At 41.1% G+C, this 25,640-nt stretch overlaps 2 protein-coding genes across 2 annotated transcripts; one reads left to right on the forward strand and one right to left on the reverse strand.

Moving 5' to 3' along the window:
• Window positions 1–1,185: 1,185 nt before the first annotated feature.
• LOC115011353 (glycine N-acyltransferase-like protein 3) lies at window positions 1,186–19,567 on the reverse strand. Its single transcript, XM_029436487.1, is given in 8 exon segments — window positions 1,186–1,941; window positions 2,070–2,413; window positions 2,416–2,484; window positions 3,651–3,777; window positions 3,860–3,967; window positions 11,456–11,609; window positions 12,507–12,607; window positions 19,432–19,567. Coding segments are annotated over 4 exon segments (627 nt in total). The 5' UTR covers window positions 3,947–3,967; window positions 11,456–11,609; window positions 12,507–12,607; window positions 19,432–19,567; the 3' UTR covers window positions 1,186–1,941.
• Window positions 19,139–24,142, forward strand: gpr157 (G protein-coupled receptor 157). Its single transcript, XM_029436486.1, has 4 exons — window positions 19,139–19,707; window positions 21,411–21,624; window positions 22,240–22,434; window positions 22,865–24,142. The coding sequence occupies exons 1-4, from the start codon at window positions 19,331–19,333 to the stop codon at window positions 23,081–23,083; spliced, it is 1,005 nt and encodes a 334-aa protein (XP_029292346.1). The 5' UTR covers window positions 19,139–19,330; the 3' UTR covers window positions 23,084–24,142.
• Window positions 24,143–25,640: the final 1,498 nt, after the last annotated feature.

Genomic DNA, 25,640 nt, shown 5'->3' on the forward strand with positions numbered 1-25,640 from the left:
ACTGTGTGAGGCGTCTGAAGGTAATATGGCTCATTTTACATCCTTGGTGGGGAACATAGCTTGGCGGCTTGAATTACCTTCCCCTCAGCTCGTCTCCTAGTGAAAATCCCATTTTCCCATGCAGTGATGGTGCAATGTGCTGAGCTGGGTGATATCTCAGGGCCCCTCCACAGTGGAGGAGGGGAGCGCAGACATGCTTACTGCCTCCCTTTTAGAAACCATCATTTCAGCAGGATCAATAGTACGTCCCACTCCACGGCTGGCAGAGTGCACTGCCTCTATAGCGGGGGTTGGGGGGGTTATGTGTGGACAGCTGCACCAAGTCCAAGCTGCACTCGCAGCCAAGGTGAATGATCGCATGCTGCGTCAGACATTAAGCTCCTCACTTGTTCTGAGATGCAGTTTCTGAGGAGCACCAGTGGGAGGATGCTGTCCTCAAGTGATGGTTGCAGTTGCAAGCAACATACTGATGAAGCCACAGAAACGAGTTCAGCTGCAGGTACTTAAAGTTCTCAGTTTTATGCCTCTTAGCTGACTCACAAATCTACATTGAGAGGAGTAAAGATCTGCAACCGATGCAGCTTGCATAAAACCCACCCGATGCCTTTTTTTTTTTTAAATCGTCCTACTCCTCTTTGACTGTGTTGGAGGTTGAGCACTCAAATAGATTCATGCTGTAGGTGAGAGTATATCTCATATTTCAGTAGATGGCTTGCAATATAAGACCTGTGCTGTCCAGCTTTGTAAAGCAGAAATCTTTTGACAGCGACAAGAATATTTTTCAGTTATTAGAGTAGTGCGCATGTTTAGTGAGGGTTAGCACTCCTGGACATCTGACCTTTCTTTTCATTTTTAACCTTCACACAAAATATTAATCACACTTGTAATTTTGATAGATTTTAACACATAAAATGTACAAGTGGTGCTGCAACTAAACATTATTTTCATTATTGATTAATCCTTTAATACTTTGGTCTATAAAATAATTGTTTTAAGTGCCTGTCCTCAGAACCAAAGGTGACAAACAGTCCAAAACCAAAATGCATTCAATTTCTAATATAAAAACAGAGAAAAAGCATAACGTCCTCACATTGGAGAAGCTGGAGCAAAGAAATGTTTGGCTTCTTTGCTTCAAAAGTGACTAAAATAGTTTATTATGAAAGTAGTTGCCAATTTGATTGATCAACTATTAGTTACAGCTCTATTTACAAGTTTATTGACATGCTCTTATGATCATTTATAATTTTACAAAATGAAACCTAAAGCACTCAAATTATTGTATTTATTAAATGGATAGAGTATGGTCATTTGTGCAACTTTTGAACAAAATACAGATTTCTATAAAAAAGCAGCGCTAGAAATGTACAGGCTTGTGTTCACTCTATTAGCCGTGTCTTTGAATGCACATGCGTCAGCATCCATGTATTTAGCGTGTACTTGTGTGACTTTGAGAAGAGCACTTGAAGGATTAGAGAAAGGAAAGGGTTTCAGTTAAAAGAGGTGCACCACTGCGGGACAGGGGGATGTGGCTGGGACAGGATGTGTGGTGCAGTGTGAGCATCCCCTCTGCTCAGATTGCTGCTCATTTGTCAAGTTGCCTGCAGACTTGAATGGTGCATTGCTGCTAAAACACAGAGGCAATCAGCAGTGGCACAGCAGCACACCTCCAGGGAGGGGTCCCAGGTGGACCAGGGCCTCCTTGGGTGATTAAGACGTCTTTTCCTTTAAACTGAAGAGGGTCAAACTGAAGTTATGCATTAACCTTAAATAATTATTTCATATTGACGGACATTTTAACGGGGAATTAAAAGGAGCAGCATGGCGGGCATATTCATCAAATCCACCCTTAAGCCACAGAAAATGTTATTTTAGAATTTGTTCTACTTGCAGTTTGCTGTCAGAATTGGACTAAACGCTCTAAAGGGCAGCATCCCCCGTGTACTGCAGGGAAACAGAAGTCACAGAACAACCAGAGCAATTGTTACATTTTCCACTTTTACAATAAAACATCACTTTTCCAGTGTGGTTTCAATCATCCAACAGACTTTATTGTCATTAGTTAGGCTCACTCAGACTCTGTCCTTGCATATAAGCAGCATCGAGACGTCCTCCACATTGGAACAAGCGGAGAAGCCGAGTGAGGTCACAGCATTAATGGTGGTCTGGTTCTGCTGGTTGACGTGGCAGTAGACGGGCAGACCTGCAGAGCTCATCCTACGGATCAGGGCCCAAGACAGAGCCAGGAGGTGACTGGCCTGTCTGTACTCTGCTAGTGTGTAGGCCATCCTCAGCTCACACAGCTCGTCAGACAGCATCCACGACACGGGCCGGCCCTTCTCATCTGTCACACAGTGGTTCGGCAGATGGCGGATACAGGCTCTCACGTGGTCGAGGCTCTCCTGGCTGCCTCCATAAGGCAAGTGTGCGTCGACGAGCTCCGCGTGGGATTCGTCCAGGATGAAAATTGGCAGCGGCAACACCTTCCTGCTCGGCAGAGGAAAATGTGAACAGAAATTATGAACATGAATCAAAGGGATGCATATCATATTTTCTAATCTCTCAAATCTCAGTTGCAAAAAAAAAAAAAAAAAAAAAGAATGCCGCTGCCGTGAAGTGAGGTTGTGAATACATTTCAGATTCTCACTCTTGCCGGTTCATATTTTCATGGTTGTGGTAGACGAAGGGGTTATATCCCCCATATTCTGCGATATCAAGCCCACTGAGAGAGGCAACAATGACAATGTGATCTTGGGATCCCTCTCAGAGACACATAAGCATAAGTGATGATTTGTTTTAATTTACCTTCATCATCATGGCTGAGGATGCACCAATGTGAACATTTAAAATCTGTAAACCACTCTGGAATGAGTTGTATATAAAAGGTAACATGAGTCTGTGGCCTGCCGTGACTGAGAGAATGTAACTCGTAGCAAAGACACAACATTTTTATAAAGACATTGACAAAGACTGTGCTTAGTGTAGATCAATTGTGATACCTCATCCGCTTAATAAGGTCAGTATCGCCGCCAATATTATTCCAGCATATCAGATCAGTGCATCCTTAATCATGCATGAGCAAACAAAATTACATGTTACAGAGCCATCCGATTGGAAAAACAATCACACATCATGAATTATATTTTTGCATTTGCTCTGAAATATAAACCGCCCGTGCTGTGTTGCATTATATTGACTCAATAGGTTAAGATCTTAATGGTCAGTCTGCAGAGGCAGATAAAAATGTCTTCATTTTTGGAACTTTTAATTTACAATTTACAAGCGCAAACACAAATATGTTTGAAGACTCAAGGCTAAATAGCGTAACATATTAGCCTGTTCCACATTTAAGTTTAAAGATTAAGTCTGGTGATATGTTTTTTATCAAACTAAAGTGGAAGGAGTCTCTGTATGTATGTCTGCCTGTCAACTTATCAACAACCGTTCATCCGATCGACCAAATGAATTTTTTTCTTTTCTGAAAGTATATATTTGTAGACTTTCTATAAAGATTTATGTCTTTACTAGCAATTAATGGGGTTGGGGATGAGTGCTACAGATAGGCTGGGTACATTGAAAAGAACAGCGAAACAGACTCACAACCAGTGCATCGTTGGAAATGAAAATGTTATGCCTTCATTCTGCCACAATACCTCTGAATATGAGCCCGTTCCTCCAGTTTACGCCTCTCTCATTAAGCAGCAGACTTCTCAGAGTTTCTGGGTTCTTGGTGAAGACGGTGCAGATGTCAGGAATCACCCCGGAGCTGCTGCTGAAATGCTTCACGGGCAGATACACGTAGACGTCATGACAGGTCACTCTGGAGGAGCCTATAAATTGTCTTTGTCCCTGTGTGCTATACCTGTTTTTGACGGTAACAAATGGCAGTAGTGAATGTAGGCCAGGAGTCAACACACATCTCCAGATAACACGGGTTGTTATGGAGCATATGCAACACTCTTCCATGAACCTGAAACACAGAACACAATGCAGCAGGGAAAAAGACCAAAATAACAAGCTGCTAGCCACATCTGCATATGAAAATGGCACAAATGAAAGTGGAAACTATATTCAGTAGCGTAGCACATTTTATATTAAACACAAAGTTGTCACATAAATATTAATGTTTCATAAAAAAACCCGAGCAGCATTACAGTGATGGACTGTGGCAGTTCCCTGTAGAGGATATTTTTCATCAAAGTGAGGTCCTTGATTCCTTTCAAGATGATCATTTTGTTTTATAGTTCAGTGTAAACTTGTTCACAAAAGTTGTTCAGCAAAAGAAAGCTGTGACGCTTAATAAGTGTAATTTAGCTGGTTTGAAGCTTAACTGCAGATACATGCTACTGCCACAGATAAGATGGACGCAAAGTCTAAAGTCTTTATTTTCTATTCAGAGAAATATTAACTTAACCTGCAATACAACGTGCAGGCATCTAAAATACACAAAGTGCTGCAACATAACTTAATATCTTTTTTTACTGTTTATCTTGAAATGTTACATAGGGATGCTTAACACTGAAGTGATATGTCTGTGAAGGCCTCATTAAAGGCTTTAGTCTCTCTGAGTTAAAGCTGATCTGTGCGTTATGCTTTGCACCTCTGTAGAGAGCAAACTGGCTGCTGCTGACACCGACAGTTGACGAAGCCGCTGCTAATTCGCCACAACAGAGTGGCCAGCTGTCAGAAGTTCAGCAACTCACCATACTGTCAATCCATCATAGACCTTTTACTACTATCTCTCTCATACTGAGGGAGGAACTGACGACTCTTCGCACTTCATACGTTTCACATATCGAGCTCTGCCGTTCAAAACTGGATCTTTAATATCTTGTGAGTAATGTCTTGAGTCATTCTTTGATAAAGTGGCAAAGAGTGTTTCCATGTCAGTGAAATAAATGATATCTGGAACAATCCATCTGTTGTGAATTCATAATTCTGAATGTTACACAGTTTGTGTGCTTAGTCATTTCTGTTCAACCACGTTTGACCTGTTTCGCTGTCTACAGTGTGTCTTTTTCACTCCACTTGGCCTTCGGAGGAATCTGCTCAGCTTTACAAAATGAGGTCAACAGAGAAGCATTGGTGCAGTGAACACACCACGCACCTTCTTCTACCGAATCAGGATCCCATCATTCAGTCTATCTCTATACCGGACTGACCGAAGTGAGCAGAGAGAGAAAGATTTTCTTTTTAAGTTAATTCATTGCTAGCCTCAATTACCTCCTCTGACTATCTTCCATTGGCAATGTCAGGTTTCCCCTGAGAATGTCCTTTATAATGTCACTCATGCACACTGAAATCCTATCTTATTTCACATCTCGTCAGATTTTCAAAAATAAATTCTGCTGTGTTGTACACCCACCGCTTTTAAATCCACAGTTTCAGAGACCCAGGAGTCTGTCAAGGCAATTCTCCTCCTTGACAGAGGACTATTGAGAATTAGTCTGAATTGATGTGTAAACCAAGCAAGCTGCTGAGCTTGTGAATCAATGTGTCTATTATCTTTCCCCGACAGATCAATGGAGCAGAGGAATGGGCTGTGAATGGCAAAAACAAAAAGACGCAAACTCACCAGCCGAGGGTTAGACTCGAGTCCATTATTTGCACGCGTCAAGACTGTCCATACGTGATAGAAAACCCTTTTTCTTTCAGCATTACGTCAGGTGTGTTACAGCTCATGCTTCATAAGACAATGATGCTGCTATGATACCGGGCACAAAAAAAACTATTTAGCTATTTAACTATACATTTCATATCAACTGCAAAGAATGCTAATCGTCAGGCAATTTCCCCAGACCTTAATGCAAAGCATGAACATGAGTGAGAGCCTGCATCGATGAGTCAACTCCAAATCTCTACATTCATATGATCTATGAGCCTTTACACACATTTAAACACTCTGCCCTTGGCTGGGCTAACCAGAGAGAATATTAAGAAGAGTGCGGAGCCAGAGGCGATGAGGTGACAGTAGCCAGGTAAAGCATAGGGATGTAATCTAATAGGACATGTAAAAGGGCCCCTCCTCATGGCTTATTCATCACAGGGGATGCCATTACTGAGAATGGCGTTGGCTATGTGAGGGATATGCTGGCGGGAGCATTTTCCCCGGTGTCACAGAGTACAGAGGAGAGGACAGATGCTGCAATGCTCGGCACACTGATGCAGCACTGCATGCAGATCGTACATGCAGGGAAAGATGTTTCGCTCTCAGCTGATGGTTAATTTGCATGATGCATACCTATGATTCATTCTGACTGATGGACAGCCTTTTGTAGCTGATCCCCAGTAGACAGAGATGTTCCATTTTACGAGTTTAGCTGATTCAGCAATCTGTTCCAGCAGTGGCGTATCTTATAAGGGCAGAGATATAAGCTAATAAGGGTGAAAAGCCTTGATATAATACACAAACTCTAATGTGCTTGAAACAGGTAAGCACACAGCTTGACTTGATGGATTCTAGGGTTAATATGAGAAGCATGCAGCTCCTAATTTTGCACCAGAGGACAAAAGATTACAGAGTTCAACTGGGGACCCGGGCAGAACAAAGTCATGAAAAAAAAAAAAAAGCCTCCTGCAGTGAGAAGCAGAAAGCGCTGCATTGCTGCAGAGAACAGCCAAGTTGCTGATGCCTTAAACGCACAGAATTTATAATGGAGCCACCATTATATATACAAAGCCCATGCAGCGCATGTGAAGTAAAGACATTGCAGAAAGAGAAGTTCAACCTTATTGGCTGACTAAATGATGGATGATCTCACTCCCACAAAGTTGTGCAACGCACAAGGAGACAAATTTGGTTGGTCAAGATATTTCTATATTTTAGCGCACTGCAGAATAGCACCAGTAGTACAGTGCACCTTGAGTAATGAAATGCAGGTAATAGGTAATAGAGATTTGAGATTAAGGACGTTTTTACCAAAAGGGATTTTGTACCTTGACAATTGTGAAACTTTGAGCGAGTGTTGGGATAGCAGCTTTTAGATAGCGACATTCACTTACTGATTGCACGATTATTGCTCATTTGTCAAAAATGTGTGCCAATCTGTGTGCAATAATCTTGTGGTGCGGCTCGTGTTTTCTGCTTTGTTGACGTACGTGGTTAAAAAATAATTCTTAGCGATAAGAATTCCGGGTAAAATGAATTAACCGCAACAGTATCACCAGGTGACAAACAACCATTTTGATAAAAGAATGACGACCAAGTCTGTGTTTTCCTAATTTAGCTTGACGCAGTGTCGCCTTACATCTACATTTTGTTAAATTAAATACATCTTTTTGCAACTCATACCTGGACAATTCCTTCCAGACATTTTCAGAGGAAATTAGATTTTAGAACTATAATGACAGGTTTCACAGCACACCAGAGGAGGACGGCCTCTCAAACTCTTCCTCATTGAGGTTTGAGCACACTCACATCTCAAAGCAGCTTTTGCTGTAGTGTGAAAATGAATAAAAGGGATTGCAGAGTTTTGTGTGTGTGTGGAGGCGGTCTCTCTGGTGAGGAGTCCTTTACATTGATGATTCTCAGGGGTGTTGCAGAGGAGAGAGAGGAGAGGAGGGCAGACTAGGGATGTGCACGCACACTGACCCTGGAGGTTGCGTTCCCCTTTAAAAGTCCCCATCCCACTCAGATACGCAGAGCTCATGCAGGATCTGCTGCGGCAGTGGGGGAACACTGCTGAGCTGTGCAGTTTATGCTGCCAGCAAGCGTGCAAGGAAGAGGAGGGGGAGCAAGCGCGTATAGGAGGAGGAGGAGTGAGGGAAAGAGAGAAGGGAGAGAGAGAGCGCAAACAATGTCATTCTGTTCAGGAGGCAATGCTGCAGTCAACTTTGCAGCGCCATGAAAGCACATCACCAGCAACCAAGAGGCTCAGAGTGAGAGAAGTTTTCTTCCTCTACGCCCCGGGTGCGATGTCGTCCGAGACTCATCCATAGGTAAATATCTATTTCTTTTCTAGTCTCATTTACCTTTTATGCCTTTGTCTTTGCATAGGATGGTGTATTTCTTATATCAACCTCATAGCACTTGATATATATACGTATGTCGGTGTGCATGCCTGCAGTGTTGAAGCTCCCGGCTGCTTCTGTTTCATCAGTGTCAGCCTCCTCTGCACCAGTAATAACCAGCCAGACAGCCAGTCAGTTAGCAGTCAGGCTCCACTGCTCCCTCATCCATGTTTAACACATGGTACAGGCTGGAAATAGCAGCCGGCGTGTCAGATATCGGCTGGTTGAGAAGACACAAGGACACAAAGACTAACCAGGATACAAAGAGTTCCCTCCACTAGAGGGGACTTTCATCTTTGCTGACTTAGCTTTTAGGAGAGTACAGACAGTCCCAGCTCTCGACTTTTTTCTGGTTGCTGTGGGTTTATATTCATCAGCATGTGTTAGTTGTGAATATGATGCTAGACGCCGGTAAGAAGGATCTATTGCATCAGTGATCCTGTGCTGTCGGTGCTGAAAATGGGGAAATGAGAATGAGGCTACAGTGGCCTGCATGGGACAGGGGAGCTGTGGTGCAGTCATGAAGTTGTGCTCTAGCTACGAGGACTTTTCTGCCATCCTAAAAGTGGATACAGGCAGAATGCAGCTCTTTTAGACAATTTTTGGAGAGTTTAGAACAAACTGTGAGAGAAAGTATTGAGGCGTTTGTGCGTTTAAATGTTTTTTTTGTCTCTAAGATAAAAACAGAAATGAAAAGTCTCTCAGAGCTTACACTTGGTAATATCTCTGCAGCAGCAGTATCTCAGCAACTCTCTTGCTTTAAAAGTCGATATTGCTACTTTTGTCTTTTATGCCATACTGCACCGTCTACTACGCTCAACTAGGAGCCTTTTCAAAGGCCATGTAAAAATAGCGTGTGGGCGAAAAAGCTTCATATAAAAGTGAGTCAGTATTAAAATTCTGCGAGGTCTGGATTATAGATCCAGCCAGGCTCGGTCAGCTCTGAGTTCACCTCAGGTAACTGTGCTAAGACCTTGAAAAAGCCTGCGTCGTCAGCTTTGTGAGGCAGAAGTCCAAAGCATCTCACTGGCTTTTAGATTCCTCCCCACTGCAGGCGGGTGAGCGTGAGGGAACAGAGTGATAGCAAACTGTACATCAGGTCCGCGCCACATCCGGAGCCTGACATCATCTTGGAACATCTGCAGTTCTCCTGCTCACACTTTCACTGAGGGTGGGTGCTGCACCGGCAGCAACGGAAATTGCCGCACTCACCTGATGTTACTTGCCCCTCACTTCTGCCCTCCCCCCACCTCCCACCCGCTTTACTCGTCTCCAATTTCTCTACTGTAGTCTCTCTCAGAGGTACAGTTGCTCAGCACAGCGCCTCACCGGCGTGCTCTGCACTGTGATTCTGCCCCCCCCCCCCCTCCTCCTTCCTCCACTCACCCCCCTCTCCCCTGCTGAAAAAGTATGCAGCACATGCTCTCACCATCCTCCTTGAGCAATTTGCCTGAGCGAATAGAGAGAGAGAGAGAGAAAGAGCCAGTGAGCCAGCAGCAGAGCAGCAATCCTGCAGTGTCCTGCAGCAGCTGAGTTTCCTGCAGTGCTGGCCTCTAATAGCACACACACACACACACACACACACACACACACACACACACACACACACACACACACACACACACACAGAGACACAGGGATGCACATCCTTCGCTCTCAGACACAGACAGTCCTTCAGTCACGTGACACAGTGGTGGTGAATGTGAGGGAGAGCAGGCCGTCTCACTTTTGACCGGACTGAGCTGAGTTCAGAGACAGAGAAGAAAGACAAAGACACACACACACACAAACACACACTGCTCATGAAGCTCCACAGGGAGGCAATGGTGAGATTAGCCGTTTGCCCCAACCCCCCCGCCCCTCCCAACCCCCTCTCCGATGGTGCATTGTCCCGTTCCAGCACTCCAGTTCCGATGATGTAATCAATGCAGCAAGCTTTGAACTTGCTGGGCTAGGGGCTCCTTCTCCCCCGACTCACACAGATCCAAGTGTGAGTCCTTAGCTGCAGTCTGTGTCCCAGGTAGGAAGATGAATAAATTACACTTTACGAGATGATTTAGCTATTAAAGTGCGGGAAAATAATTTCCTGTGAGTGGGCTAGCTCAACGATGGTCCATATTTCACTCTTGTGCAAACAGATAGCTCATGCTTCTATCAATTAAGAACCAACTCAGTTGGTGAAACTACTGCTGGCACTTTGTCAAAGCGCTGCTGTGCAGTGCAGTGCCGCATCACTGCTTGCAATAAATTAAAGCAAGTGTCTGCAGGCAAATACGCCACTTCTGATCTTTTACAAAGTTGACCAGCTTTTCTAGTTACTGTCAGCGGGGAAAAGACAAACCTCTAAGCAGCAGCAAAGTGCTTTGAGTTTTTTCTTGGCGTAACATCATAGTGACTTTGCTCTTTCATTGATAAGGTCATCAGTCTGTTGATGGGCTGCAGTACGGTGCTTTAGAGATGCTCAGGCAGCCAGATTGGGACCATATTGTAGCAGGTGAGTTTTGCTGAGCTGGTTCCTGCCACTGCATCCAGAATCTGCCTAGTGATCAACTTCCACTACAGCAGTGATGAACTGGCATCACCCCTCCTCTAGTAAAACCCCCCAGCTTGCATCAGAGCAGCGCTGCATAATTAGCACTCATGGATGGTGATGATTCTGCACATTTGATACAGTTTAATGTGTCAGTAGCTTAATAGAATAAATGCACATTTTATATATATATATATATATATAAATAAAACTCACTCTGATGGATCAGCTAAAATATTTTTTTTTATCACTAATGAGTTGCTTTTTAATTCATATTTGACATGAAACATTACAGATCAAGGAAGAAAAATTATATTTCACAGGTTTTTCGATATCTTTGCTAATGGTCCATAAGGTATTCACAGTCATGTAATTCATACTGATGGGCTTCATCAGTAATTGATGGTGGAGGATGAAGTGGTTTACTGTACAAGGTGATTTGATAAATCAGCAGCTTTCATTTGTAAGCTGTGCTGGTGCCCAGTTACAGCTTCTGTAAACTATTCATTCTGCTGTGGTAGGGAAAAAACAGGGACTCTATTTTAGGATATTCATTTTACTTGCATCTATTCAGCTTCTACCAGTGATGACTGAGGTTTTCTCATTAGCCAGGAAGGACAGACAACATTTTGAAGTGCCACCCGTGGGGCAGTGACGGTGGAAACAGAAAGAATTCACTGCGTGCAGGCAAACTGTAGCACGTCTTTATGATTTATGAAATAGCTAAGACAATCTGACGAGTAAGTCCAATTGAAAAAATGCTCTTCTCTCGTCAGTTCGTCAAAAGATCTCACCACCTCTGCTTTTGTAAAGAATTCTACTTCACTGTGTCACACAGAGAATTAATCTTAATGTACCGTATAAACAATAACTCCATCATGTGTTAAAGTGCTCAAAGTGAAAGCTGTGTATGCTAACCGATTGAAGCAGGCTGAGTCATGCTGTTTTTTTTCCTCCTGGGTTTCCCCCCTCTCTGATCCTCTGCTCCTCCCCCTCTGGTGTAGGAGCAGGCTCATGCACCCCGTCCGGCTGTTGGTGGCGTGTTGGAACATGCCTTGACTTGTTGTACTGCCTGAGTGGAGCAGAGGGAGACAGCCACAGAGAGAGAGAGAGAGAGAGAGAAGTGGTCAACAGTTTCCAAGGGTGAGGTGACCCACACAATGAGAGAGCCCTGCTGCACCCGTGGACAGACTCCAACACTACAGAGCACTCTGTGGACACGAGCGTGGATGGAGAAGCTCCACTGCTGCTTGGTGAGTGTAAAAACTGCGTGAATTTAAGTCTCTGACATGTTATATTACAACGGATCACTTCTGTGAGCGTCTAGGTTAATTGTTATTGCAAGAAAGAGGAGCACAGCACTTTGAGTAAAACTTCAGAAACACTAATTAGTGTGGGGAAATCAAAATATGCTACAATGAGGCCTTTAGATCCGCTTAGGAAGGCCTGTAAGTTGATTGAATTATAAATGAGAAAATGCTAAATTTGAAGAGAGCAGATCTAAGAAAGCCTCCAAGCTGAGTCTCGATGTTAACATGCCAAAGTAATTTTACAAAAGCTCACTGAATTCAGAGATATAAACAAACAGTTACCCCTCACACAGTGGCACAGTGACCTCCGCACAGACAGAGCACCACCAGTAGAGCTCAAACAATTACTCTACTAACTATATTTAATACTATTATTATATATTATATTTAGTCGATCCACAGAAAAATAATTGCCTACTATTTTGATCATTTATGTTGTTAAAGTGATTTTGCTTTTGAACTGACAAAACGAGACACACCTTGGACTTTGAGAAACTGGGATGGACTTGTATCACTTTTATTTTCTGACGTTTTATAGACCAAACGACTAATCGTGAAAATAATCGGCAGATTAATCGATAATAAAAATAATCGTTAGTTGCCGTACTAACCAACGGTGACCCTTTGACAAGACCCCGAGATTTTATTGTTATACCCACAGTTTGATCCTCACAGAGAAGAGAGGCAGCTGTTTCTGTTCAGACTGGAAGCAGGTTTCCATCAGGAGACCCAGCAGGCCGCCTCACCTTCCTGAAAATCACTAAAGACATAGAGAGTTCAGTGTTACTCAATTCTCTCACAGCGGATTTGTATCTGGTTTAAAACTGATTTGAGTTTCTGCTCATGACTCAGGACGAACGTGTCACACTCTACAGGAAAAACTCATATGTGCCTGTCAAAACTCAAATACATTAATCACTCAAATGACTCCAACGATAATCATTAAGTGTCTCGTGTACTATGATCTGTGTATTTTACATGTGTGTCGTCAAGCCTGCAGATAGTTACTGGGGCAACGGTGTTCTGGTAACCAGGGGTTTGTGCATACAGACTCAACACCATTGAATAATTATCACACAGCACAATACTGACAAGTGAGAAGTGAAAAAAGTCCCAAAACTGTCAAAACCAGGCTTGTATTACTGCTAATCATTTTCTATCGACGTAAAATGCCTCCAGTGGAGGTTTTAAATTGATCATTTGAAATCAAAACGTCTAAAAAGCCAAATCAATATACTTGTGCTGCATAAACCTCGGGAGAGGCTAAGCTCCAGCACCAGGCATGCCATCAGTGTGCATTGTTCAGAAACATGGCTCTACAGTAAATACTGCTGTCATTGTTAGCCATAAGATGATTAGGGTCGTGGAATGGGACTGGAGCAGGGCAGCACGACTGTGTTGAGCGTTGTTAGCCGATACTTGAACAACCAAGAAGTGCACAGCGGAGAGGAGCGAGGAGGTGAAGTATAGTGCACGGGGTTGGAGACGTTAGTTAGCTGGGTGAGTATGTTTTTCAGCGTCTGATGCCCGATAGCAGAGGGACTCAGCATGTTCAGGAAGTGTAGGTGGGTCTGTATAATATGTGTGTCATTTCTGGTGATGTGATGGGAGGTCTACCGGGCTACTGAGGATAATTGTTACCTGTAGGTTGTACATGTCATGAACTCACGGTATTACACTATTATTATTACTACTACTATTATTATTATTATTATTATTATTATTATTATTATTATTATTATTATTATTATTATTACCATTATTATTATTAGTTACAATAATTATAATAATAAACAGAATTAAATAGCACCTAACTAAAATATGTTATATAACTAAAGCATGTTAGTTTACATTACAGCATTATAGAATATTAAATTAACTGTTAAAAAACATCAGCTGTGAGCTTTAAAAAAAAGTTCTCTGATCATTAATGATCAACATAAAGTGTAGGTGTGACAGCGCAGCCAGACTGCTCCTGTCTGTACATTTAACTCACACACACTCGTTTATATATCAGTTTTTTTCAATAAGCGTAGATAAACAAATGTACACGGTATAATAACTGTACAGAATCATAGCGTGGTATTCTGTTACAACCCGTCCCATGTGAGAGTCCCATGGTTACTTTAACAAATGCCAGACTAAGACAAACATTACATGTTATGTACTGTTACACTTTACACTGTGATAATTTAATACTCTAAGAACTAATAACAATTACTAAAATGCTACTTTTTCAAAACCATTCTTTGTTCTCTAACGAAATAAGACAAACTTACCTAAACTTTGCAGTGGTGTTTTTCAGCACATCTTAATGAAACAATATTTCTTATAAAATAACATTAAATTACCTAGATGTTATTATTTAACAAAACTATGATTCGAATTGAGGGAAATATTTGATTAAAGTATAGGAATGTAAGAATGTGACCTAAATGTTATTTATTTAGCATCTGTCAAAGATAAAATGTATTTAACTTTTATCATGTTTAGTCATTTTTAAAGTAAAAATAAGATTTCCTCATTCCAGCTTCTTTGTTGAGGCTTTTCTTCACAGGATGTAACTGAAGAGGCCACCTTGGATTTATGGAAGGGTGATTCATCTAGAGAAAATTATTGGCAGATGAATCGCTAGTTAAATAAATGATTAGTTGTATCCATAATACTGTCGTTTCATCTGGATATCTCTGTAGCTCTCAATCATATTTGCACCAGTATTAATTAATTACATTTTCATCCAGATCTCACACTAATATTTGTGAACAAATTTTCCACTTCCTTTTGTTTGTTTGGCGAATAGAGCAGAAGTAGGAAGACGTTGTGTCAGTAAATCTGAACCCAGCCTGAGGCCTGGAACATATTTGTGGCCAGGTTTGTGAGCAGAGGCTCGTTGCTGCTCCTGCTGCTGCTGTTTGCTGTGTGATGCACTGAAGCAGCCAGTCATTTATTTAGTAAGCAGGGTGTTGTTTTCACTGACATTCCTCAATCCTGTAATTAGGGATTACATCAAGCCCTGAGCAGGAAGGAAATCCTCTCATCATGTGTTCAGTAAAGGCAGGTCAAGAGGTGTTTCTGTGTGTGTCAGTCTGTGTGTGTAAGACAGGGGCAGACAGTAAGTATCAGCATCCCAGCATCACGCAACATTTTTCTTAGAAGTATCTAAATTGTCTCTTTGGCATCAGATAAGGTCAAGCTGTTCCAACCACAAAACACGCAAGGAATTTCCAGTTATACAACCAAAAACTCGTCATAAAATGCACCAAGACAGACATGGAGAGCTACAAATAGCCTTGCTGCAGATTTCATCAGTAAAGATACACCAGATAGAGGACATTCATCTGACTGTATGTCATCCAAACATCCCTCCCCACACATATATTTATAATTCCCTCTGTTCCTTCATTGGCTAGTGACCACAGATTGCTCTCTAGTATCCATGTTGTCCTGTCAGCAAAGCAGAGTCCACAGGGAGAGAGGACAGTATGGAGCGGTCAGCCGGCCCAAAAATAGCACTGCAGCGAGCAAATGCAACTGATTGCAAGGGGATCTTAGTCTCTTAGGTACATAAACACACAGGAACCTGCATTATATGGTACGCATGTCAACAGATAGCCACTCACACACAAATAGATGAGAGCTAAAAATCAAAGACAGAGGTTTTTGTTGCAAAATCATGAGTCATGGCAAGTCTATTCTTAGTTTGGGGGTGTTTGTATTTGCCCAAGTTGTGTGCACTTAAAGTGATGCTGCATAAAAGGCTAGAGGAGTATCAAGAATATGTTTGAGAACAAGCTTTGGGTCACTTTGAGCAGCGGAGCGTAGACTCAGCAATGCATCGCAGTTATATAAAACTGTAGAGCTGCAGCGATCAGTCGATCGACAGAAAAGTAATAATATTTTCATAATCGCTTAATCGTTGATGGGATTTTTCATGCAAAAATGGCAGAACATTTTGTTTTCAGCCTCACAATATGAAATTATTGAATATCTTTGGGTTTCGGACTGACATAAGACATTTTGAGACATCACCTTGGACTTTGAGAAACTAGGATGGACATGTTTACACTATTTTCTGACATTTTATAGACCAAACGATTCATTGAGAAAATAATCAATAGATCAATCAATAATGAAAGAAAATCGTTAGCTGCCGCCCTATAAAGCTGAGTTATGGAGGGGAGTCTTTAAATTTTAATACAGGATTCCTAAAAGGAAACTGATATTTATTTAAAATTTACATTACAATTTATTAGGTCACATTCGGTTTATTCCATGACTCAAATGTATTATTTCCTACTTCTCTTGTAGAGCTTGCCTTCCAACAACGACCCCCACCAGGAAGCTTGGCAGGAAAAGTGTGAGCATCAACGGTGCCCGACTCACAGGTGGAAGTGTACGGCAAATACCAGTCAGGATCCTGCTGGGGGGAGGCAGGCGGAGGGACGGGCTGCGGCTGCTGTGGGTGTTTCTCTGGCAGTGTCTTAGCTGGTTGTTGTGAGGAGTGAGAACTAAGCAATCAGCAAGTTTACTGCCGCAGAAATTCTTTGCAATAAGAGGCCTTGGGATCACAGCCATCACGAAAGAAATGCACATCAGCATTGTAGCAAACACGGATCCTGCCGCTACTGTAAGTTTTGACATGTGCTGACACTGTAGAAGTTAACTAGAGCTGAGGAACAGATAGAGAATGAACTGAAGATACATCACCTGAGTGAGCGCATGGCCTTTCTGTTAACAGCCTGGACAATAATTACAATTGGATCAAACTTCTACACTGGGTTGTACTTTCATGGTCCTCTACTGCCATCTTGTGACTGAGAGCAACCTCCCAGCATGCTTTTGTTAATTTAACACTGCAGCAATTTGTAAAACCTACATTATTTTTATCTAAAATCCATTTCATTTAGAAAATATGGCTCTGCTTAGCTTGACTTCAGATAACTTATCTTTCAGTTTCAAAGTCATGTTGTTTTTGTCACAGAATGTAATTTTGCTTCATGAGTTATAAGTATTTTTGTTCTAATTTATCAGTCGCAGCCTAATGGTTTCTTCAGGTCAGAAGTTATAACTGTAATTCAAAAAAAGTAAATAAAAGTTACATTAAGACTGATTCATTCATTTGTCTAGTTTGTTTTCACAGTACACATGCATTTTGTAATTGTGGGGAAATGGTGTTGTATAAACCACTTTGCGCCGTGTAAAAGCAGCACTTTGAAACCCTTGAAAAAATAACGTTGCCATGTGAACACAGTCGACCTAATGAGTGCAGATGGGGCAGAATGGCCTGGATGCCAGGTGCACACTAATCTAAGTTTTCACGGACACGCACAGCCAGCGCAGACGCAGCTGAATCTCCTGAATGCTCCTGATTTAAGATCCAAAATACAGCTTTTGTTTGTTTAGTTGATTTATTAACACTTGATGGAAAATGTTGTAAAAGTGATTGTTTGTCATGTGTGATTGTGATGATAATACGCATGTTTGCTGCAGACAAAGGCAGGAAAGAGACAACGTGCCACTGCATTGCTGCAAACACAAAAAGGGGTTGCAAGTTTTAGGGGCTGCAGCAATGAAGAAGCAGTAAAATCCTGCTCTCACAGGTCGCTGCTTCGTGGCTTTAAATCTTTATACACTTCCAATTCTTTAGTCCCATAATTACAAGGCCACTAAAAATTAACAGCTGCTGGACATAAAGCGCGACAGACATTACTCATTACTCAAATGTCTCGAATGCGTACTTTATAAAAGGATAGCCTGCGAACGGACTGCCTTATTACGAGGACATTTATGTTGAGGTAAAAAGTGACCACCAACAGCACATTTGAACTAAACGTCTTTTACTGCTGAGAAAGTCTCAGTTCACTGAGGGTCGGTCTCAGATGTTCCTACAATAGAAAGCTTACATGTTGGATGGGTCATTTTTTTACCCCTTGAGATGCACCATCCTCAAAATAGGGGGTCCTCAAGTATGAAATTAAATATGTGCTTCACCTGCACTGTTTAAATTTGATGTTTCACTAAGATTTCAGTCACTTCAGCTATAGCACAGGGCCGGGGAATATTGAGAAATTGCATATCTTTTCTGCAGAATACCTTCATATTTATTATACAGTAATTAGTGCTAAAATTATTAGTCAATTGATTTTTTCAAATCAACATTATTAGCAACTAAATTAATCATTCCAATAATTTACTATGCAAAAACCAGTCACTGCTTCAATGTCTTCAAACTGGAATATTTGCCTCTTTTTCTGTTTCATTTTTCACTATTTTTAAGAGGTTTTATTGAGCATACAATTAATCCAGTTAACCCAAAAAACAATTGAAATATTTATTGATAAGTCATTTAGTTGCAATCTAAATGATATTTTGGGGCTTTTTTATATTTACACAGAAGAACAAACATGGCATTAGCACAAAATAAATCTTTCCAGTTTATAATGCTGCCGTTAGGTTTTAACTGAAATAAATAATATCTTTATTAATATTTATTTACTTATTGATAAATTCAAGCCTTGCGCAAATGTGCTCTCAAGTGATTCTTTTGCCATTTTACTGTCTTAGCTTATCTTACTTTAACCTGAGGACGTTTTTACATACTCTTATCTATTTATTGTAAGTTATTTCTTTTATATGATTGTTTTATTACTTTGCGCTCTGTAAAGCAATTGTACTGTATTTGCAAGCTTTAATGTGGAGTGGGACATTTATTATAAAAGGGTTACAGCTTATGTGAAAATATAATTTTTTTAATATAATCAGATTCTATACTTGACTGCTAAAAGACCAGGCTAGTGCTCTGTGTTTGGCATGTTTAATGGAAACTTAAACTTTTTTAATAATATATAATAAAAGATTGTAAGTTGTCAACATTGCATATTCTTTTTGCTATTATTACTGTGAACCTTTGTACATCCCCTATAATATATTTTTTAACATTCTTGCGTAGCCATTTTATTTTTCAACACTTAAACTGCACACAGTTTAAACATTTTGTTATTGGTATTATATATTTATTTATTGTTATTTTTACTCTAAATGTATGTGTCTTGCAACAATACAGTAAAGTCAATTCCTTGTATGCACTTGGCAATAAACAGGATTCTTCTTCTGTTTTTTTAAGCGACAAATTTGTCAGAGCTTTAGGGTTACACAAGTAAATAACATTAGATCCAAAAATAGAGCATTATGAGTCTGCCCATTAGCAGCTGACTGACTTCTGCTTTGGGTACTGGTTGGTGCAGCGAGGAGTGAGAAGAGAGGAGGCGGGGAGGGAGGGGTTAAACACGGGAAGAAAAGTTTGTTTGGCTGCTTCAAAAGCAAAGCAAAGTCTGTGAAGTCATATAGCTCGACTCGAGGGAAGATAATGCGGAGAGAGACTATGGTAGTGAATACAAAGTATTAACATGATAGACTAGTCGGCTCGTGTGCTTCCAAACACGTTGTTGCACGTTTAACCGTGATATCTAAATCACACTGAACCATGGCAGATGGAAATCGGACAGTCGTGTACTTCTCTGAGCAGGTGGTGGTGTTGTGTTCATGCGCGCTGTCGTTCCTGGGCTCCTCGCTGATCATCCTCACCTACATTATTTGGGCAGATTTGAGGACAACCCCGCGGAGGCTGCTGGTCTTCCTCTCGGTGTCTGACTGGCTGTCCGCCGTCTCCTACGCCTTCGGAGTCTGGACAGTTTTCCGCACCGACTCGCTGGACTGCATCGCGCAGGGAGCCGTGTCCACGTTCGCCAACACGAGCTCCTTCTTCTGGACCGTGGCCATCGCTGTTTACCTGTATGTGTTCATCGTGAGGTCAAGCCAAAGAGCCGCTGACAGCCTGGTGTTGTTTTTCCACTTCGTCAGGTAACTACGTGGGCTGGTTGTACATTTATTTTTGACCGCTAAGTTAGGCTGCTAAATTAAAACTATCTGTGAATCTGGAGCTCGCGGTTACAGCAGTTAGGTTTAAGCAGCCTAACTTCAGTGGGATGCCGCCCACCTGTGTACCCTGAAGCATCTTGGGACGTTACCTGGGGACGACTCACCTAAAACCGAATTAACGTCTATACATTACAAAAGTAGTTGGCTACCTACTTTATTAAACTGGAAAACAGAGTACAGGTGCTGGTTTCAACTTAGTTGAGCTGTAACACTGTTTGTTTAGTTTGTTTTAGTTGTGCATCTTTACAGTCTATGGTGCATTCCTTAAACCTTGTTGCTCCCATGTCAAATAAATGTCCACATCATATAACTGCCATAAAATGATATACTATTATTCATTTCCACTTTTCATCGAATTAAATATTTTAATCAACTTCAGTTTTTATCACAACGACAAAACGTTAGATGTGATCGGTAATAAATCGTGACAGTTTACTCTACAATTTAAAGATAAAAGATAAAAATAAATGTCCCAGAGTATCTCTTGAGTTCTCCACGAGCCAGTCAGAGTCTCTCTTTGTACAACCAAACTAGAATTGACATCATCAGGGGAAACGATTGTTATTGGTTCATTTACACTGATTTATTCTCCCCGTGCCAATGCACAAAATATGAAACTCAAATGCAGAAAGAATGAAATTGAAGACATTTCCATTCATGTTTGTTCTTGTATTTGTTCCACAGCAGGTGGATTCTTGGGATTAAGATGCTTTACAGTAACAAGTTTTTAAAATCAACTCATTTAAATCATCACAACGTTTTTAAAAGGCACAGAAATATGAACATTAATAATATATGTTCATATTTCATAATTGAACTTATGCCTGATGTACCACAAAATATCAGGCAGAATTTATGACACATTTCATTATTTTTAAGCATAATTATCACCCAATATTGTTGGAGTTTCTCAGGATAAAAACCTCATCGAACAAGGTTTCACGGTTTTACAAGCATCTATTTGAAGGTTGATAACTGGTTTAGCAAGCCACTTGTTTTATTATAAGCTAGACTTTACTCTGACTTCGTGTCAGTTTTGCTTCTGGACAGCGGTCCATAATGATTGTGAAGACTTATGAAGGGATAACGCCGCTGTATAATTGATCTATTTTTGTACACAAGAACATTTCCAACCCTATGTACGCATCAACACAGCGTCTGTTGTTGTCTACCAAAATCTTTTTCTGGGAATTATCAAATGCGCCATTGAATTGAAGATTGCACAACAGAGCCATTCATAGAGGCTTGTATACATACACACACGCACACACACACACACACACACACACACACACGACTTGGGCATTGTGATATTTATATCAGCCATGTACTGCCAATAAAATACAGTATTCTTTTAAGAGGGGGATTACTTGTTAAAGTGAAATCATGTTGTGGTTTTATGTCATGCAGATCAAAAGCAACACTAATGGGGACTCTACAGCGTGGAGTTACACAAACAAGCCTTTGGCACAAGATAATCTCTCACATGGTTGTCACATGTCTTTGCAAATGTTGTGGATGCTGACCCCTCTAAACATCTTCGTACACATTTTGTGGAGATGTTTAAAGATAGAAAGTTGACCTTTTTGAGGAAGTTATATTTAATCCTCTGTTTTGTGGACCAGCTGGGGTGTTCCTCTGGCCATCACCGTTGCAGCTGTGTGCATGAACAAGATTGGCTACGATGCGTCAGAGGTGTCGGTGGGCTGGTGCTGGGTCAGGATCCACGCTCCTGACCGGGTCCTGTGGATGCTGCTGACTGGAAAGATCTGGGAGTTCTTGGCTTACCTCACCCTGCCTGTCCTGTACATCCTGATCAAGAGGCACATCCACATAGCGGTGAGGATACATGGTTTCTATGTACCTGCAGATTACAGTCACAAATTGAGCTGCATTACATGAATTCCAGGAAGTTTTATAAAGCTTTGCATCTTTAAAGTCCTTTTCAGATGTTTTTTGAATAACGATAATGTAGATTTTATAATATTTTAGAGTTAAAGCTAGAACGCACGGAGAAAGCACATAATTCATAGTTGCACAACCCTCTAACTCTGACATTTTTACATCTGCATCTGAGTTTGGATCACCATTAAAATGCACGTATTGATAAATACAAATTATATCCACATGCCAATTATTTCAATTATTCAATTATTCATTTAAGTGCAGTACAAAATAACAAAACATTTTCAAAAAATAAATGAAGTCCAACCAACACTAAGTTGTTTGTTGTCCCGTGGCCTCCAAGTTTGTCGGAATGAGAGACACAACTTTTGCAGTGACTAACATTTGTTCTTAAGGCACGTCTGCCTCAAGCAGCCGCCATGTTGTAAGGAAATGTTCTGTTATCCTCGACACATCTCATTCTCTGCATTCAGACTTTTTGAATTGGTTCATGTTTTAAAATATTAGATTTTTTGTTGTATGAAATCTGGTCTCTTCTGTCTGACGCAGCATACTGCCCTGTCCGAGTACCGTCCCATCTTGGCCAACAGGCCTCCGTCACAGTCCTTCTCCTCCATGGCGGACATGAAGCTGACACTCATTCCCATCATCTTCATCGTCCTGCGCATTTGGAGCACCGTGCGCTTCATACTGCTGCTCGCCGGCTCCCCAGCCAGCCAGAACCCAGTGCTGGTCACACTACATGTGAGTTTAAAGTTTCTTTAAAACCAATCATGTCCAATGTAGCAGATGTCTACCAGTGCCCTTTTAATCTAACTTATTCTCCTGTTAAGACTTCTTCACTTCTTAAATCTTGTGTGTGTGAGTTGTTTTGTGTGGGTGTGTATGTGCTGACATGTAGGATCATTAGTTTATGTGCTGTTGAACTTGTGATGGTGTGATTGCATGCTGTCAAGTCTGTGAATCATCACACATTCATCATGAGAAGTTCCTGTGTTGACAGATATTTTTAAACATGAACGGTCTCTCTCTTTTCAACTGGGTTAAAAATGGTATAAAACTTTTTATGATGCAATACTTTCCTGGAGAACAACAACATTAAAATCAGTAACCATATTTGCAGCATGCACATATACATCAATAAACATTGAAGGCTTTTGTTTGGACCCAACAGGGAATTGGGAACACCTCGCAGGGAGCGGCCAACTGCATCATGTTTGTATTGCTTACTCGGCCAATCCGCACACGCCTCTGCGCCGCGCTCTTCTGCTGCTCCAAGTGTCGAGCAGACGTTCAGCACTCTCATGACGGCCCGGACAGACTGCTGCCGGGACAAGACGCCTACACACAGAGAGAAGAAGACAGCACTAGTCGATTGGGGACTGATAGATGATACTCTGTGGATGAGAAGACAAACAAAGGTTGACACAAAGGGCGCGGTGGAGCTCTCTGCCTCACGCTGAGCCTCATTACAGCAAGTGCCTGCCGACAGGGTTGAAGATTCTGCAGGTGCATGCACATTGGTGTCACAGGAAGTCACATGTCTGCACTCTGGGGGATGAGGATGCTGCTGCCTGGTACACTTTGATTGTTGCATACTGAATATGTTGCACATGAATTTTGTAGTTTCATACTGTACATACGTCAAACTTTAAAGTGCCATTTTACTTTAAGTTGTTTTCTGATTGTGTTTTGAACAGCTGTACACTCCGTGAAAGACCGTTTAGCAGCTTTTCTTTTCTTTTTTTTATCAAATAATGTGGATTCATTTACATTCTGAGGTTATTACTGTAAAATGAATAAATTCTCAGTTTTTAACTTGTTCCACTGAGAATTCATGTATTGTAATTACGGGGGGGGGGGGGGGGGAGAATGACCCATATTTTAGTGCCTGTACAGCATTCTCACTTTAAGTGATACACATTTGTCACCGATACTGAAGTTTCACAAAGAGCTTTAAGTCAGAACCCACTGAAAACCCTTCATCACACACTGTTGGCTTGAAAGATGTTTGTAAAAAGTTTGTGGTCAGTTTGAGTTCCTGTCAGTTAGACGCCTAAATTCACTCAGTGCTGTGTTTCTCTGCTTCGTCATTGTTCTGCTAAAATATGGCTAAATACACGGCTTATTACAGAGCTGCGGAGCTGCAAGAAAGGTGATAGAACAGCATGGACGCAGTGCATTTATTCGTATTTTGGTGCATCAAATAGTTTGTTTTGACATTATTTTAGGTGAAAACCTGTCACTATTACAATCCTTTGTAACTGAACTCAGGCTGACCACAGCTGCTGTTCTGTTAGTCAGGAACCGTTTTACAGCCATCTTTGAAGCGAGATATTTAAGAGTGTTTTGTTTTAATTTTTGGGTAGATTATCCCAATGTCCAATATAAGTGGGTGTGTTCAAATTACTTTTGCTCATCTCTCTAAAGAAAAGTAAATGACATGATATGGGCACAGTTTTCTGTCAGTGTTCATTTCACCTAAACACATTCTTTTTATTTTAACTCGGAAATACTTTGGGGGTAGAGACTTAATTTACAATATAGCAGAGTTAAAAAAGAAGAAAAATCCTAGACGACAAGAAAGAAAGTTAAATGAAAATCAAAAAAGCCGAATTAGTAAAAAACCAAAACAACTTTAAGAATAAATAAAGCAAATAAAAACAAGAACAGCTGGAATTGAAATAGGATAACATTTACTATTTAAATTGCTCTAAAAATGAGGTAAGCTTGAGATTTTTCTGCATGTTAAAATATAAAACATTCTCCGATGATGCTCATATCTGGTATTAATTCCCTTGATATCTTTGTCCCCTATCATTGCCTAACTTCATAGTTGCAACATTTTTCAGACGGAAGTTGCAAAACCCCATCAGTGTTTGAAGTGTCACAAAAAATAACTTTACATCAATACTGTCATCGTGGTCAGGATGCATGACCCTTCATCACATGCCATCCTTCCTCCTTGAAACCGGAGCCTTCCCTGTGAGCCTCACTTCACTCCTTTGACCCCTGCTGTTGTTAGCTCCCATTCCACAACTGAGCTACAGGCCGCACGCATACCAACGAGGCGTCAGTGTGAACTCACTCAACCCCCATGAGGCACTTGCGACCACAGTGCCACGTCCCGTAGTTCCTTTTAGCTCTTAAAAAATATTATCTAAGATTCATTGAGTTTTAATGAACCTGCCACGGAGATGATGAGCTACATTAAAATTAGATTCATTACTGTGGTGATTGTGGGAAAAAGGTGAAGCAGGAGAAGCTCCCATCTTGCTGACTGTCAATTTTCGCTTATCCACGAGTGAGTATGGTTAGTTTGACTCTTACAGAGGGCAAGCACTTATTTGGGTTGTGAAGGAGGCATCATAGTGGGTGGATTTATGGATCATGTCGTCTCTGTTGGCTGCAAAGTAAAATAAATTATATTCTAAAGGTATTTCCCTTTTATGATACTTTATCTTCTCAGAGGCAAATATTGTACTTTTTCACTAAAACTATTAATCCCCATATAATATTATAGGTTCAGATACCTGCACTATATAAAGTAATTACAACTATCCCCACTAATTCAGAATGTATATTATTCTGAAATGGACCATTCTTCATTATGAGTTATTTTACTCTTGGTACATTCAGTTTATGTTATTGCTAATACTTTTGTACATTTGCTTGAGTATGTTTTTGAATGCAGGACTTTAACTTGTACCAGAGTATTTTTACACTGTGGTATTACTACTTAAGATCTAAATACTTTTGTCTGTTGGTCTGTTTGTTGAGTTAGATCAGGGGTGCCCACACTTTTTTGGCTTGTGAGCTACTTTAAAAATGACTGGGTCCTAGTGATCTACCTGTATTAAAAATGCTGCGGGGGGGTGGTGCGTAGTTCACTCCTCTCCTTTCCTCTGCTATGTCTCTGACTGTAGGTGTGTGCGCTCGTGTGTGTTTGT

The sequence above is a fragment of the Cottoperca gobio genome, chromosome 7, assembly GCF_900634415.1.
Source record: "Cottoperca gobio chromosome 7, fCotGob3.1, whole genome shotgun sequence".
Classification (NCBI taxonomy): Eukaryota; Metazoa; Chordata; class Actinopteri; order Perciformes; family Bovichtidae; genus Cottoperca; species Cottoperca gobio.

Coding starts and splice junctions, on each gene's coding strand:
- gpr157 (XM_029436486.1), top strand. CDS start 19,331: ATGGCAGATGGAAATCGGACAGTCGTGTACTTCTCTGAGCAGGTGGTG. Junction 19,708..21,410: donor TTGTTTTTCCACTTCGTCAG/GTAACTACGTGG, acceptor TTTGTGGACCAG/CTGGGGTGTTCCTCTGGCCA. Junction 21,625..22,239: donor AGAGGCACATCCACATAGCG/GTGAGGATACAT, acceptor TGTCTGACGCAG/CATACTGCCCTGTCCGAGTA.